The 16732-nt window shown below is 38.6% G+C and overlaps 1 protein-coding gene across 1 annotated transcript in view; it reads left to right on the top strand.

Moving 5' to 3' along the window:
- Positions 1 to 6091: 6091 nt before the first annotated feature.
- mboat2a (membrane bound O-acyltransferase domain containing 2a) overlaps positions 6092 to 16732 on the top strand; it is a 56881-nt gene continuing 46240 nt past the window's right edge. The window contains exon 1 of the mRNA XM_042501051.2: positions 6092 to 6340. Coding sequence (XP_042356985.2) covers positions 6122 to 6340 — 219 coding nt within the window. The 5' untranslated portion in view covers positions 6092 to 6121. The remainder of the gene's footprint in view (positions 6341 to 16732) is intronic.

Below are 16732 nucleotides of genomic sequence, written 5' to 3'. Positions count from 1 at the left end.
TGTGTGTGCGCTGAAAACACAAATACACACACATAACTGGGAAAATAAACTTAATTCATTCTCATCAACTGTCTGTGGATCACTGCATTGACTCTTAACTCTATAGTGCAAGTAAATGGGAAAAAGAAACTGGAATAATAAAGTATGAAATAATTCAAAGCTTTGGTCTGTTTCTTTAGAGTAGTTACTGATTTATTTGTCTGTTGTGTGTTTGTAAAACATTTTGTATGTTTTACAGTCTTTGACTGATATTTCAATTGTGAGTGTAACTATTTTAGTAGGAAAAGTCATTTTTGCATTTAACGTTTTTACAACAAAAAAAAAGTGATGATGATGTGATGTCATGACAGTCTAGAATGTGATTTTTAGGCCTTTCATTTGCCCAAAAATGGTTTATTTATAATGGTTTGTTGTAACACATTTTAATCCCCACCCCCCCCAAAAATTTTTTTTTTTTTTAAAAAGCCAATGATCAGAACAAGTGTTTAAAGTAATAACCTGCATTTTTAAAGTAAAACTATTTTTTTACTGGTGTGATTCTTGTCAAACTAAAAGTCAAATGTATCAAGAGCTCCCTCCGATGGGGAATATTTCAACATGTTTACATCCAAATTTCAGAGAGCAGTGCAGTCTTAAAAAACATGCATTGTGATTTTTTTTGGGGGGGGGGCATCCAAAATATATACATATTTTAGGCAATATCAATCAGACAGCTGCAGCTGATTGTAAACGCTGCTGCTGGAGGCCTCACTAAGACAGAGAAAGTGGATCACATCCCTCCAGTTCTGAGGTCAGCGGCTTCCTGTCTGTCAGAGAATCAGTTTCAAATACTGCTTCAGTTCATAAAATACTGAAAGGTTTAGAGTCAAGATTAACTCATTGAAACCTGAGCAAATGGGCCTGTTACTTTCAAAAACATGGGAGGAAGGCAATAAACAACTAAAGAAGAAATGACCCAAAAATTAAGTAAGATATTAGTTTGGTTTTTTTTAAAAAGTACAAGAAATTACCTAAATGTAAGCAAAAAAAAAGAGAGAAGATGAACAAAGTGAAAGAAAAAAACAAAACAAATGAGGAAAACACAGGAAAAGCTGGTAAAAAATAATTGTGATCTTTATAAATAAAGTTTTCTGGACTATTTTTCCCTAGCTTCTTTTAAAAAAAATAATTAAATAAATCTACTAATTTCTTGAGGTTTGCAGAGCATTTCTTGCCATGTTTCTCATTTGCTTTTCTACTGTTTTCAAAGAAAATCAAACCAATTTGCTTAGAGAAAAAAGTTAAAATACCTGTGAAAGTTGTTTGAAGCATAAGCACAAAAAAGTGATGTCTATCCAGGTTTCAAAAGTTGTGATGTCACAACTATGTGAAGGTACATAGAAAGTGCAGCTCATCACGATCTTAGGTTTTGTGTAATATTTTGGACTGTGTTTTAGGGTTTTCTGTTTGTGTTTTCCTTGTTTTTCCTTGTTTCTTGTTTCTCATGTTCTGTTTCCTGTTTTATTTTGTATTGTATTTTGTATTCCTCATGTGTCATGTGTGGTTTTACTTCCTGTTTTGTGTGTTTCCCTGAATAGTTTCACCTGTGTTATATCAGTCTCGTTTGTCCTCATTTGTCCACCCTTGTTAGTCTTCCCTGCACACCTGCTCTGTATTAGTCTTGTTTGCTCCACCCTTCTGTTGCCTGCCACACCTTCATTTGTTAGCCAGTTCCTTTGTTTCCCTCCTGGTCCCTGATTTTTAGACATTTTATCAGCATTAAAGCTCACTTTTTGTTTTTACACCTGGCTGCTCATTTTGTACTGCATTTGGGTCCACTTCAAACCTCACACGTGGCACCACTACAGGGCCGTTACAGTCACTCCCTGGTTGCAACGATGGTGGAGAGACACTTAGAGCGCAGATATGGAAAACACTGACAAACATTAACCAATCAGACCAGAGCAGACTGGGCTTTTACAAGAGGAGCTCAAACCGACAGGTGCTAAAACAGACCGTTGCAGATGAATATAAGGTATAATCAGACAGACAGTATGAGGAAAATGTGTCTTTCAGCATTTAAATCATGTAAACATGTTGTAAAAAACAACAACAAAACAACCAAAAATACAAGTATGAACCTAAAAATGAGACAAATGTGGGACCTTTAAAAACTATTACCTTATGCAAGTTACTTTGACCGACAGTGTTTTTGCTCAGCCAGCTTTTCTTTAACATTTGATGGAGTCTTTTTGCAGTCAATATGATGTGCAGGCTCAAAAAACAGGGGTTGTTAAATAATTTAAAACCCTTCATCTCATGCACACACATACACACACACACACACACACACAGTATGTGCTGAGTCATTCTTCTACAGACAGGGTTTTAAATTCAAGCTCATAAATATGTATTCCTCCACGGCAAAATGTGTTTTTTTTCACAAACTCATTGAAAACAAGAAGTGCAATAAGCAGTGTTGCATAATCACAGGTTCTATTAACACCGCAACCACAATAAATGTATACAAGGGTAAAAAAACAAAAGTTTTACTAATCCAGACCGATAATAAGAATAAATAAGGAATCTTGAGAGACACACAGACTTGACTGTGAAATTAAAAATATTAATTATCACGCATGAGCGGGGGGGCGCGTTACAGTGTTGTGTTTGTTAGTTTGGGAGTATTGAAGCACTTTTTCTATCTGAGGTTCTGGTATTTGTATAAGTCTTTGCCTCACAAATAAAGTCTAGAAATATCCCAAATGCAAAACACGACCAAGGTGATTTCAACAAAGGTGACCTTGCCATCACTGTGTCTCTCAGGGGTGAAGTGCCAAATTCTGGGCATAAGCAATCTCTATGGGCCTCCCACCCCTCCACCCTTGATTCATGTCTCCCTTGCACACCTTTTGATGTTTTGTTATTGTTTTGTTTTTACAAAGTCAGTTGCTTTCTTTCTCTTTGCTGTCTTTCTTCTCCTTTTTGGAACCTCAATTTGCCTTTTTTTCCCCGGTAAAGACACGATAGTGTACGTCATATAGCATAAGCAGTCACTTACTCGGCTCTAGCTGCGTTTAGAGACAAATGAAGGTGCAGGGTTGGACTAATTTTGTGCCTTTAAGGGGTAAGATGAGTCTCAGAGGGCTTTTTCTAGTTTTCAATATACATTTCAAGTGAAAAATAATAATAATAATAATTATGATTAAAGAAATACAGCAAATAAAAAACAAAACTTTTAATTTAAGTTTTTTTCCGGGGGGCTGCCTCCAATTGGGGCCCTGTAACCCCCCACCCCCCTTTATGACGCCCTTTTTCAAACTTAACTTTTATAAAAAAAAGATTTTATAAGCCTGTGCAGTTAGATGACCTTCTTCACTGCGGCTCATGTGATGATCCAGATAGTAGCTGTCATTTATCATGTGGTGGAGCTCCACATCCTCCTGCGCAGACGCACATACCTGTCCTTCAGAGCACCTGAGGGTCTTTACTGCTCTGCTCTTCATTCCAGATGTGCTGTCATGGGTGTGTGAGTGCTGCCCTCTATTGGTTACTGTGCCTTGTTGCAAACTCCGTTGAAATAAAACATCATTTCGGTGAAAAAAATCCTAAATTACAAAGTGTGATCACAACTTCAGAGGATTTATGTTAAGTTTATGGTAACAAAAATGTACGCATAGTAAAAGCTGAGATCTACAAAATGTATATTTTAACGAACTGTGAATAAATAAACTATTCAGTGCACATCCTTAATTTTTTTAATCCATGGACATATTTTCTTCACAGATTTGATTGAGTAAATACAATATATTTATCTACAACACTGTATCTAAGGTTCTAATGAAAAAAATATACATTAACCGCTAGGTGGTGCTGATAGACAGTAAAGAATAAAAGGCTGCTCCTGGTTAAACTTCCAGAGGCTATTGCATAACGATTCAGGCAACAAATTGCTATCTGATTAATTGCAATGGTTCATTTTTTATACACAAAATGTGGTGCTCACTTTGTCCTTTCTTTGAAGAAACTTTATTTTCATACCGTGCTCAGTAACAAATATAATTGTCATTGCCAAGTTGTAAAGTCAGTTTTACTCGTATATTACAAATTATATATAAAATCACAAATTTGTGATTTCAGCAACTTCATGATGCAGTGCGATCATTGTTATGCAGGAAACGTTGACATCATGCCCTTTATTCATTTGTTTCTGTTGCTTCTTTTATCTTATAAGCACAGCCAATCTAAAAACACAATGTATATTTGAAATATTTTTAACAATATATAGTGTAATTTTGACACAATGAATGGATTACACTGGTTCTCTACGGTTCATTGACAAAATACATCTAGTTATGAAGCATAACAAAGTATTAATGTCCATGGTTGTTAGATATTTGCACAGTGAGTGTGTGTTCACACTATTTACTAACAGCACTTGATCTTTTCCTTTCATGCAGCTAAAAATACCAGTGCAGATAGCGCAGAAGCAGGCCTCGCTGCTCACTTTGAACAACCATCACTGACCTCGTAGTTTTCTCATATGACTGCTGCCAAATGCAGCCCTTACATCACACTTTTCTCCTCCATGTGTGAAATGCTATACATGTGAGAGGGGTGGGGTCTTTCAATTTGCCTCGAAGACTGTTAACAAGACCCCCTTGCATTTTCAAAGTGCGATTGGCTGATGGATTTTTCGTTTCTCCATGCGATAGGTCAAAATAGATTCATATAAAGGAGTAAGGCTGGACCGTCATATCTCCACCCACATTATCACCATTTTTATTTCTGTCAAAGAGACGCTGCTATCAAGATAGTTCACGTCCGACTCAACCATATCGACTGTTGTCTCATTTGTGGGTAGCGTACATACATATACATATTTTTAAAATTGATCAGTGGCCACCGAAGAGGTTAATCACCAGGAAAACAGATTTTTTTTTTCCATTTTTTTAAAACTTTTTATTGACAGTTTTGAAAATAGTACATTCAGTGGCCAATACAAACATTTACAAATAAAAATAATGAGACACATCGGTACAAGCAAAACAGACAAAAATAAAATATAAAATAAAAATAATGAAACAGACAAAAGTATGAACACACACAGGGGTTCACCAAATTAGTTATATAGAAAATTATAGTAACATGAAAAAATGTAATATTTGTAGGAATTAATAGTTATTTTTAATTACATATTTTTAAGTTAGATGTTGTTTTTAAAAAACATATCTAGATCTGATTTGTTGAAAGTGGTATATGAGGACAAGTTCTTAAAAAAAATATTTTATGATGGTAGAAACATTAGAATACTTATGTTTCAATGTGTATGTGTGACTATCTTCTGGACTGATTTTGAGTCTCCAAAGACATTTTGGCAAAAAGTTGCCAAAAAGTTGAAACTAGCAAAAGATAAAAAAAATAGAAAATCTGCTCAGCTCTGTGCTCACTAACCTTGAATCCTGGACTTTAAACTTGTTTTTAACTTTTACAGGCATTCACTTGTGATGCGCTATTGTGTATGTAGCTTTATATTGTGTTTTGTGCTTTTTTAACGTAGTCTTGTTTTGCACTGTCTGTTTCTTGTCTTCTTCTTTGTACCACTTTATGTCATGTGTTATTGTATTTATTTGTCTTGTGTGGTTTTTAACCCCTCTCTTTTTTGTACAACTTTATATTATTATGTTATTGTACTGTGTCTTTGTTCTGACCTGACACATCATATAGTTACACTACATGTTTTAAATTGAACCTGATCCCTTTTGAATAAATGAATGAATAAATAAATAAATAAATAAATAAATAAATATGGTGCGATTATTGCGATTATTAATTTAGACACGACGTAATTTACTGCGCGTGCGCAAAACATGAACGACCGTTAAGTTCTCTGGACGCCTCTAAAACGAGAACATTTGTATTTCTTACAGTTTCTATCGGAAAATTAGGCTGCTAACACTTAAAATGTCACCTCTTAGGCTGGTATTAATACAAAACTGTGTGCTAATCACCAAATGTAAGGTACTCTCTCTGAATCCCCGATAAAAACACGACGCCCCGTGTTCCCAGACGAAAGGGAAAGTGGTCAAACAGGTACTATCTTGCCTCGGTGTTTTTACTCTTTGGTGGATGTGTGCCGTGGATGACAACCGTCCAGTCCGTCGCAACAACAGCAGCAGCGGCGGCAGCAGCGTATTTATCATCGCAGCAACAGCCGAGGGGGAGTGAAGTGAACCGGTGGACGGAGAGAGAAAGGATTTACGGACACCGACCAAGCATGGCTACCCAAACGACAGCATCATGCACTGGATCCACTCTGTTGCAGCCAATCAGCGAAATTATCAATCTCCCTCTTGACCAGGTATGTTTTTGGATTGGAGAAAATGCCAACACACTAACCGTCTTAGTTAAATATACATTTTTAAAACAGCAAATTCATCGTTTGTTTGCTAGCACAAGTGCAGAGGCTGGTGATGCGCAGCGCTTCTTTCCAAAGGTTAGCTTAGCCTTCATACATTGCGGATTTACTGAGAAGTCACTGTTGGTGTTTCACTATCACCATCAGCTAGCCTCCTGTGAAGACACACACCACAGCTAATGCCTTTTGTCCCTTCCCATCGTTCCCAGAGCCTAATCCAGTGGCTCTCAAACTGGGGTCCAAAGACCCTCAGAGAGCCTTTGATGTGCTTTCCATCGGATCACCACTATAATCTGGATTAACTGGTTAAATTTCACCCAACATTTACTTGAAGTTAGCCCTAGAATAGTGTGTATGCAGGCCGCAGTGATCAGTCTGCTTCATTGTAACAGTTTTCTCATTACTAACAGACAACGTGATGTAGTTTTATGTAAAATGGTTTCTAAAGATAGAAAAGAACTGACAACCTGTAGTTGCAGATGAAACCAGATGTTAGTTTTGTCATGATGTTAATATGAATATTCAGTGGTCTTTCAGTTTGCAGCCACCTGAAGCACAATGTTAAGAAAGCCATGCAGTTTATATGTCGTCAGGGACTGCTCTATATGTATCAGAGCAGGGGGGCAGCTGGGGTGTGACTTCATGGTTTTATTTATTTTTAATCTGACCCTCCCCGAAGCTTTTTTTCCTTGAACCTCCCTGAGTGACTACTGGAAAATGCATGACCCTCCCTCCAAATTTTGATGGAATATCATTTTGTTAAGATCAGATTTGGATGTTTTTTCTGACTGAAGTGTTCGTTGCACAATATGTATTCAAGGACCCTCAGAAATTTTAAAAATCCAGCAATAATATCAGTTATTGCTGTTTCTGGCTTCGATAAATGGTGTGATTTTGGCAGGTTTTAACTAAAACATACATTTTCTTTAAAAAAAAAAAAAAAAAAGTGGTAAAATAAATATAAAATACAGCCAAAAAATTGTACTTCCCTCGCATAAGCCAAAATAACAACCACAAGTCCCTCCCAAGTGCTTAATAAAATTATTTGACATGCCTTTACCTAGTCAAAAGAAATAACATCGTGTGATTTATGATTACAGACCACTCTGAGTATCACTTTTACTTGTTGTAATGACAAAATGCACCACAACGTCTCTGTCAGTCTTCTCACATTTTGAAGCAGCGCTGAAATGTTATGGGTAACCACTGTATATGAGATTAGTCTGTAATTATGGGATTATTTTTCAGTTTTCCTTAAAGGTCCAGGCTGAGGATTTAAGGGTATTTATTGGCAGAAATGGGAAATAATACTATAACTTGCTTTTCTTAAGTGTGTAATCACCTAAAATAAGAACTGTTGTGTTTTGTTACCTTAGAATGAGCTGTTTAGATCTACATAGGGAGCGAGTCCTCGTCTATGGAGATTGCCACGTTGCACCGCCATGTTTCTACAGTAGCCCAGAACAGACAAACCAAACACTGGTCCTAGATAGGGCCATTCATGTTTTTGTGTTAGCCACTGTAGTTCGCAGCCCCTTCGCAATGAGAGTGTTGGAAAAACACTCTTTTTTAATGATATCAAACTGCTATGTGTAGTATATTTACCTTTTTTTGGGGAGAAAACAAGACCTGTGGGTAATTGGGTGCCTTATAAAAACCTCTTGAACAATGAACACAGAGGGAAATCTAACTTGAAGAAGTTTCAGCTGGTTGCAATCTGCAGGTCTCACCACGAGACACCACTAAATCCCCCTAGATCTCACACACTGTTTCTTTAAGTGTATTTCATTGCAATATATGTGCCCAGTGTTTGCACTGCAAATACATTTTTCACTTTCACGTTCTCAGTCACCACACCTACACCATTACACTTGCATGTATGCAAAGTACATTTCCGTAGCCATTGTCTGAAAGCTCAGCAGAGTCTGTGGTTGTGTGTGAAAGCGTACAGTCATACCAGCACAGATTGGGGTTTGTTCGACACGCTTTTGTGGAAGAACACCAATTTGAAGTGCCACTGTGGCTTGTGTGAGAAAAGTTAGAAATATCCCATATTAACTACAGTGGTTTCCTCCAATTATACTGTGGTTTTCATAGTTTTAATATAGTGGAGTCTTAAATACTACAATGTTTTAGCGCCACTGTAACAAATACTGCTTGTTGTTAGAACAACAGGTGATATTCTCTTGCACTGAAAGTACATTGTGATCCTAAATGAAACTTAATTTATGTTTTCCAGTTTAGTTTTAACACCAGGGAATCCTCTATAATTTCACCTCATTTGCCGCTATAAGTTTGAGTAACCATTTTTTTGTACAGAGCAACAATGGATTTTTCTCTCACAAATGGACTTCTTTTTTCTTATTACGCTGGCATCGTTTTGCCGTGCATCTTCACCCCGTGTCATCAGCAGCATAATCGCTTGTTCTTATCTTTACTCTTTCCTTATCAGCATGGGGTCACATACAGATGAGCCAATTTCCTTCCCCTGCGTCCTCATGACTCATTCTGCTCTTACCACTGGATCTAAGTGCTTTTGTTGGGATGTGTTGTATTCTCCACTGTGATAGTAAAAATTTGCATGTTTGAAATCATATGTAAACTTGTTGGTGGTTCACAAGTCTCACCATCGTGTTACATGAGATTGTTAAAAATGCAATGCTCATGCCCATGTACACAGTGACTAACCTCTTAACAAACAACAAACCTATCCTATCATCTTTTGTCCTTCATACCTGCATGTACTGACTGGAATGCTTAATTAAGTCTCTCCACCCAGGAGTAGTGAGAATTCACTATTTAATGTGATCTGTTCTGCGTCATTAACACATTGTCTGAACTTGGAAAGGAGCTCAAGTGCATTCATTATTATGCCTCTAATCAGTGGAAAATGAGTACACATCAGTGGAACCCAACAGTGTCCTCTACTTAATATTTTTGAATATTTAAAATAACTGAGTACAATAATTATTATAATGACTATGATAACATATTTTTTAATTGTTTGGAAGAAAATCTTATTAAGAGTACCCCATTAAAGGACATATGGTAATTGTTTTCACACTTTCTACAGCTTATTTTATGTCCATAGCAGGATAAGACATTACTCATAGCCCGATTGCCTGTGGACACAAAGAGCTATTCTATGGCCATAAAATATCTCCTGTAGGCGGTCCTTTGTGGCTCTAAGTTTTGTCGGCTCTCTCTTGAGAATGAGCCTGTGTCGAAATGAGACTACTTTTCTAAACAGCGGTTGAAGAAAAAAAGTGTTACAGTTCCACAAACATCCCAATTCATCTGTGGCTTTAAGTTCAACATTTTAGGAAAACAGCAAACATCTAGCTAGCGCTCAAGACTAATGGTGTCCCGGTGGCGTCCCAGTCTCCAGGACACCTCAGGGAAAAATCGTCTTAATGAATGATAAACTGAATTGAGTTATGACAATGTAGCACATTTTTTTGCTGTTATCAGTAGGAGGAGATCATGGAAGGAATGAATGAATCACTAGGAGAGCTATTAAGCTTTTAGAGCTGACCGAGTTCATAGAGCTAACAGCAAATAGAGCTACCTGAGTTTATAGAGTTACCAGCTAACAAAGTTAACCAAGTTAATATCTCTACCTGCAAATAGAGCTAACAGAGCTACCAGTAAACAGAGCTAAAGCAGCTCATACTACTGCCAAACAGAACTAACCGAATTAACAGAGCTAACAGCTAACAGAGCTAACGAGTCGACAGAGCCACCAGCAAACTGAACTAACTAAGTAAATAAAGCTATTAGTGAACAGAGCCAACCAGACTAATGGAGCTACCAGTAAACAGAGCTAACTGAGCTAACCAGCAAACAGAGCCAGTGGAGCCAATGGAGTCAGTAGAGCTACAACCAAGTTAATAGAGCAACCAGCAAACAGAGCTAGCAGAGCTAACAGAGCTGACTGCAGATAATGCTAACAGAGCTAATAGAGCTACCAGCTAACAGAAATAAACACAGCAGAACTAACAGTTGCGTTCAAAGGAACATGAAATGTTAAATTGTGTGAAATTGCCTTTTTCTCACCTATTTTTATTTTGCTTTTTATATATGTTTTCAATTTGGCCGTCAAAAATGTACTTTGGCCACCAAATTTAGGGGCTTGGTGGCCTGTGTGGCCAGTGCTTAAAAATATTAGCCTCTGACCGTGTCATGCCCTTTGCCTCAGTGCCATAGTTCTGTAGTCAGAGGAAGTCAAATAATGGCCATGCAGGAAATCAGAGGTCATCCACTGTTTCATATGTGTATTTACTGAAATATTGACTCCTGAGTTACCAATAGGCTATGCTTAGTTTTTTCTCTTTGTTTAAATAAATCCCAGCTGGGGTGAAAGGAATGGCATTGTAAAAATGGGACATGTAATCAGGGGCCACACTGCTTTGTTGGACAGGTGTCACCCTTGTGACCATGAGGTCTGGTAGCTTCCTGCCAACTGGGTGCCCTGCTGTGCCAGGGCTGCTGTCTACACCACAGAAATCAATACCGCCACTCATACAGAATGATCTGTGTGGCCCACAGACACTGACACTCAATTTTATGAAGCTGCTTTAGTGAAGCACCGCACTGTATGTTGTTGGGACTGTATGTGTCCAATGGGAGAGACAGGGCTGTGCACTGGGCTGTGTCAGAGCTATAATGGGAGCTGTGAAATTTGAACTGACGCTCTGCTGCTCCTTCTCTCTTCTTCTCTCTTTTTCTTACGCTCTCTATCACATGCAGCCCGTCCACTCTCATTAACAGTTCTCCTGCATCCACACAAACACAGTGTTCACCTGCACTGTTTAGTGGTTCTGATCTGAAAAATGTGATTTATAGGCTCGAATTACACATCCTGTTCCCAAGCTGTGTGTGCCTCAGATTTGGTTGCATTGAGCTGTTTTCATTTGCTTGTCATAAACCTTGTGGAGTGAAGGCCGTGTACAGTATGAAGTGCTGTCCAGTCTGAAAGGCATTGACCTGACAGTGTTCATCAAGAAAATCCTTGACATTTTACTGTATCTCAGCTAGCCTCCCCCCACATAGTTTAAACATCTACTTGTTTGGCTACTGCTGTAGACATCTGTGCACACTTGTTCTGCAAAAGACAACCCTTCAAAAGAAGTTAAGTACTCTTTCAGATTACCATGTAGCACACTTCTACTGATGTTTTTGGCTGCAGATGCATGTTACTGATCTATCTCAATCCCCCATCTTGACATTATGAAACATTTACACAAGTAAGCAGAGCTGCCTTGCAGGTTAGCAAGCCTTTTTTAGGGCAGCTTGTGACTAAGTCAGGTCCAGTTTCTTGGGCTGAACATTTGCTTTCACTGTAGACGATACATGTTGATATCATAGTAGTATTATTTTCATGCTGACATCATTAGCAGAGTGCTGCAAGGTTTGATTTCAGGTCCACTTTTGTTTTTTCCCCAATAATGCATCCAGCAGGCCGTGGCATCATAAAGCATGATATTGAGTTTCAGACTGAAATTTGGAAACCAGTTGACTCATACATCCTCGTGCCTTGCAGTCATCAAGTATTAGCTGGTTCCATTGTGCTATTTATGACAGAAAATCAGACACTGCCCTATTCAAGCAATCTCTCTGAAATGTAAGCCTCTGCGCTAGAAACCTGGGCACTTTATTTATTTATTCAAAATAATGTTTGAAAGGTTTATTTTCTCTGAGAAGGAACTTTTGTAACGCATTAGGTTGTAGCATCAGCTGTGAAGTCCTGCCACAGCTGCTACTGTTTCAATATATGCAGCAGCTGGGCTCCCAGTGAGTCCCTCCACAGTCCCTTTCCCCACATATACAATAAACTTTCACAACTTGCTCTTTGTTTGTACAGCTCTTCATTGTCTTAAGTGACTGATACGTGCATATATGCATGCATATATACTCAAGGGCATAGGTTCTGTTTCAACATTAGGGGACACAAAAATGAAACAAGCATCAAACAGTTCAGTTCCTGCATTCTGGTGAGTTTTAATGCACCAATTTGTGCCCATTCTGCATCAATTTATGTTGTAAAGGGATGCATGATAATATCGGCACATCATTGTTATTGGCAGATAACAGCTATAAAATGAAATATTAGCATTGGCTCGAAATGAACATTTCTGCCAATATGACAGGCTGATAAGATGACACTTAAATTCTGCAACTTGAATGACTTAAACAGGTCAAATTTGCCCTGGTTTTGGCTGTTGTCAGGATTGTCTTAGTGAGAGCTTCATCCATAGCTGTTAAAATGGGGTGATTTTCACAGTTTTGTTTAAAATTTGTTAAATAAGAATATATATGGCATGTTTTGCATGTAACCTATGTGAAAGGGAGACAACAAATGCACATGATCATAGTAGAGCGGGATGTGTCGCCTTCATCCCCCCTGAAATCTACACCAATGGGTGTTATCTTTTTGACTGACGTTTTGAATGCTCAAGGTAAAGGTGGTTTGACTGAGGCATGCATCCAGCAGGTTGTCAGCACTGCTGTTCAACAGGATGTCTCTCAGGGGCACAGCAGTGTGGAAATTTCCACCTGCACAGTGTTGTGTTTGCTAGACAATGTATACCTGATAAGCTGACATTAGTGATGGGTTTTAAACCTAAAATGTGAGGTTTCTTTGTTGTCTTTGACATCATCACAGATGGTAAATATTTAGTATTTGGATCAGTAGAGATTTTGTATGACGTAATGTTTTCAGTGTCAGCAGTGGCCTTAAAACATCTTGTCAGCTGATTGTTGTTGACAAGAGTGTGGCGGTACTGTGGAGTAAACTGGCTTTGTTTGACAAATTCATTTCTAACTCTGATACTGAGAAATTGACTGACACATTGGTCTTTTTGTGTTCCATAAATAAATAACAAAACAACAAATACATCCTAGCTTTGCTATTTTATCTCAGAAAAGCAGAGCTTTAATGCTGTTGTTGAGGAATATACAGTCGACATGCTGGTTTTATAGCTCATGCATCATTTCAGTGTAACAACGTGTGGTATAAAGCTACAGTTTTGAAGGTACAAGCGCACAGTGTACAGGCGGTGCTGCTGTGTGTCCTGTGGTCACAAAAGGCTCGCTGCCCAGCTGTACAATCAGTCTTCTGTTTATGTGACATATTGGATTGCAGTTTGTCACAGTCAACGGCCACGTCTTTTATCACGATAACAAGCTTCCTTTTGTTGTTGCTGCTGCATTTTCCGCCAGGCTATTGTACTGTAGGCCTCTGAGCCCACACAGTGATGAGGGTTTGACTCCCAGCTTTCCTCTTATCCACTGACAATTCCCTGCTATCAGCGGCACGCTTCGAACACCACCGAATGCCTCGCTTAAAATGAGTTTTACTGAAGCTTAAAGTGAAAACATATAATGACAACTTGTCCTTACTGTGAAAATCAAGATGCCAGTATCTGTGGATCTTTGTAAAAGACTCAGAAAATCTATCTCATTAGTTATTTTTTTTTTCTTTTAATGAGTGGATTTTTGTAAGTGATGAAGATTTTTGGAGCTTTGCCTGGAGAATCCAAACTTGGCTTCCCTCAATGGTCCCCTGCTGCTGACTGAGTCCCCAAAACCCCTGGCTCGGGACCGCTGGTCTTACTTTTATGCCCTCGGGTCTTGTCAGTTTCTCCACCTCCCCTTTGTCTTTAATTGGCGCTCTCTGGGGAGTCTTATGCCTCCAATTGATTTCCTTCCCCTCAGCTCTCTCTAATGGAGCGCTGCTGGCTGCTGCCTCTATTATGGTGCACAATCAACACAAGCATGTGTGATTTCTCCTGGGAAATATGGAAAGACTTGTTGATAACATTAGTGGGTGTGTACAACAGGTAGTGAAGTAAGCGTTTCAAACAGGCAGAACTTTGGCTTATGGTAGTTTTAAAGAAGTTGCGCTGAATTGTCTGCGTGTTTACACCGAACACTGACCATTCCTGACGTCCTGACGTCACATCCTTTGTCCTCCAGTGTCTCCATAATTCAGTGCAATCTCTCATTCAGTGCTTTTTTTTTCTATTCTTTGTTGGCATACAAAAAAAACAGATTAAATATGAACCAGTTTGGCAGGTGTTTAACGGACATGTCTGATCTCGCCTTGCCTCTCCTGAAAGACTGTTGTGTTTTACCTGTAGTGGTTTAGGGATTATGAGAAATAGTGTTAGTTGGCCTGGATTATTATTATTATTATTATTATTATTATATTGTATTTTGTTTTTTTTTAGCAATAAGCGTTACTACAAAAGCGAAAGGGATTTTGAATGCGATATTGTTACTTCTGGAACAAGCTCTGCCTTCCTCTCAGCTCTCTCTGTATGTGTCTTTGTCCTGTATTGTTAAGGTTAAAGCATGTTGATGACTGCCATGGGTGTGGGGTCATTTCCTACCAGTAATAAATTCCTTGCAAAGACATTATACTGAAAGCATCAAAAAAAAAAAGTTATGTTATTAGCATTATGGAAAAAACAGTATTGGTCGCTGTTTGTAACACATAGGTGGGCTGTCTAAAAGTAGATCTAGATAAGCAGGGAAGTCTGTGCATCTGTCCCTCCTCTTCACTCTGAAGTGCTCTGTGTAGCTTCAAAAGTGGACGTCCACATGACTCAGCTTACTAACTCATTAGTGCTGTTGGTAATGGTATTGTGTTATGAGGGTGGATTTGGTTTCTGTGCTAAAAAAGCCTGCACTCTCAGCTTTGAGGACCAGTTTAATGTTTGCATGGCACAGCACATATTCAGTGCAGAGAACATATTTTCATGGGATGATTTTCAGCTGCAAGTTAGAGGCTAGGAGATATCCGACATATCCGATGTTGCAGATTGAATGCTATTAGGCAAGTTCAGCACTGAAGATTTGCCCATGGGTATGATAGAACCATCAACATTTATATGTATTTGTTGCTTTGATAATTATTACAGTCTGATATTTGTTAGCTGTTATGTTCAGCTTGAGTCCAGGCCGCCGGTCTCTTTCTGATGATGGGACTGAGTCCTATAATTTCTCTACAAAACTCTTGTGTGAAACAGCTGCTCCTTTCTGGTTCATTCACTGTTCTTGGCCAGGAGTCCAGTGGGACGAAGGAGATGCATCCAATATAAATGAGATGACTTGAATATTTATTGGTGTGACTTTGCAATGTCACTTGTAATTCCATTGAGGTAAGTCAGTAAGGGCGTTCGGTAAGTCAGTAAGGGCGTTCGGTTCAGCCGATGGACCTTTACAGGAACAAACCGACTCTGACACACTCACCACCCCTCTGTCACCTTACATCAGTGGCTCTACGCTCCAGTAAATTGTCAGTCTGACTATTGATCATCCCTAACTACAAGTTGCGTCGTCATCTGAAAAGTTCAGCCTCTAAATGCGGGATCGATTCACAATATTTACTCCTCAGGGCCATTGATTCCCTTGAACCTGGTCACCTGTGCCATAAATGGCCACATAATCCGTGCTTTAAGAGGCACACTGCTCTACAGAATTGAATAAATTCTGTCTATAGTCTAAGTGAGCAAGGCAAGTTCACCAAACACAGAATAAATTCATTTGTTTACATAAGATAAATAAATGGAGCAGAACCACATTTAAAGGTTAATTGTGTATGATTTAGGGGAGTGTATTAGCAAAAAGAAGTTTGTTTTCTTTAGTGTGTAATTGCCTGAAAGCATTGTTGTGTTTTCGTTACCTTAAATGAAGATGTTAATATCTATACAGAGAGTGCGTCCTCAACCATGGAATCAGCTATAGTGCACCATCATGTTTCTACAATAGCCCAGAATGGACAAACCAAACGCAGGCTTTGGATAGGGACATTCGTCTTTTCGCGTTAGCCACCGTAGTTAGCCACCCCTTCACGATGAGCAGTGATGTAAAAACAGTTAATTTTTTTATATCTGAAAGTGCTTTAATCTGTGTTTTTACCAGTTTTAATCACCTGGTCTGTTTGTTTTAAAGAGGAGGAGACCTCTGCGGATAATTCAGCTCCCACTAAAAACCTTGTGACCATCTGGATCTTTAAGTTATGGAAAAACAAAGATGTGTACACATTACCAGGGGCTTGGCTAGCAGCCTGTTTACAACAAGCTCAGCAGTGTTGATTTGTAATGCGAAACTTCTTTATTCAGACCTGGTGTTAATGCTAGGCACACTGGAGAAGTTTCAGCTGGTTGAAATCTGCAATCCTCACAGCTAGATGCCACTAAATCTTCTACACCGCTGCGTCAGAGACACAATGAAAGGTAAATAAAATAATTTTAAAAAGAGAAAGGATCAGACTTGGTCAGATGTCTATTTAAAAACAAGACTGATTCAAATCAAGAGTCGAGTTTGAGA

Source organism: Plectropomus leopardus, chromosome 14 (genome assembly GCF_026936395.1).
Source record: "Plectropomus leopardus strain MGB_pleo_1.0 chromosome 14, ASM2693639v1, whole genome shotgun sequence".
NCBI lineage: Eukaryota > Metazoa > Chordata > Actinopteri > Perciformes > Serranidae > Plectropomus > Plectropomus leopardus.
Note: the sequence above shows the minus strand (reverse complement) of the source record. Positions and strands in the feature narration are given on the sequence as shown.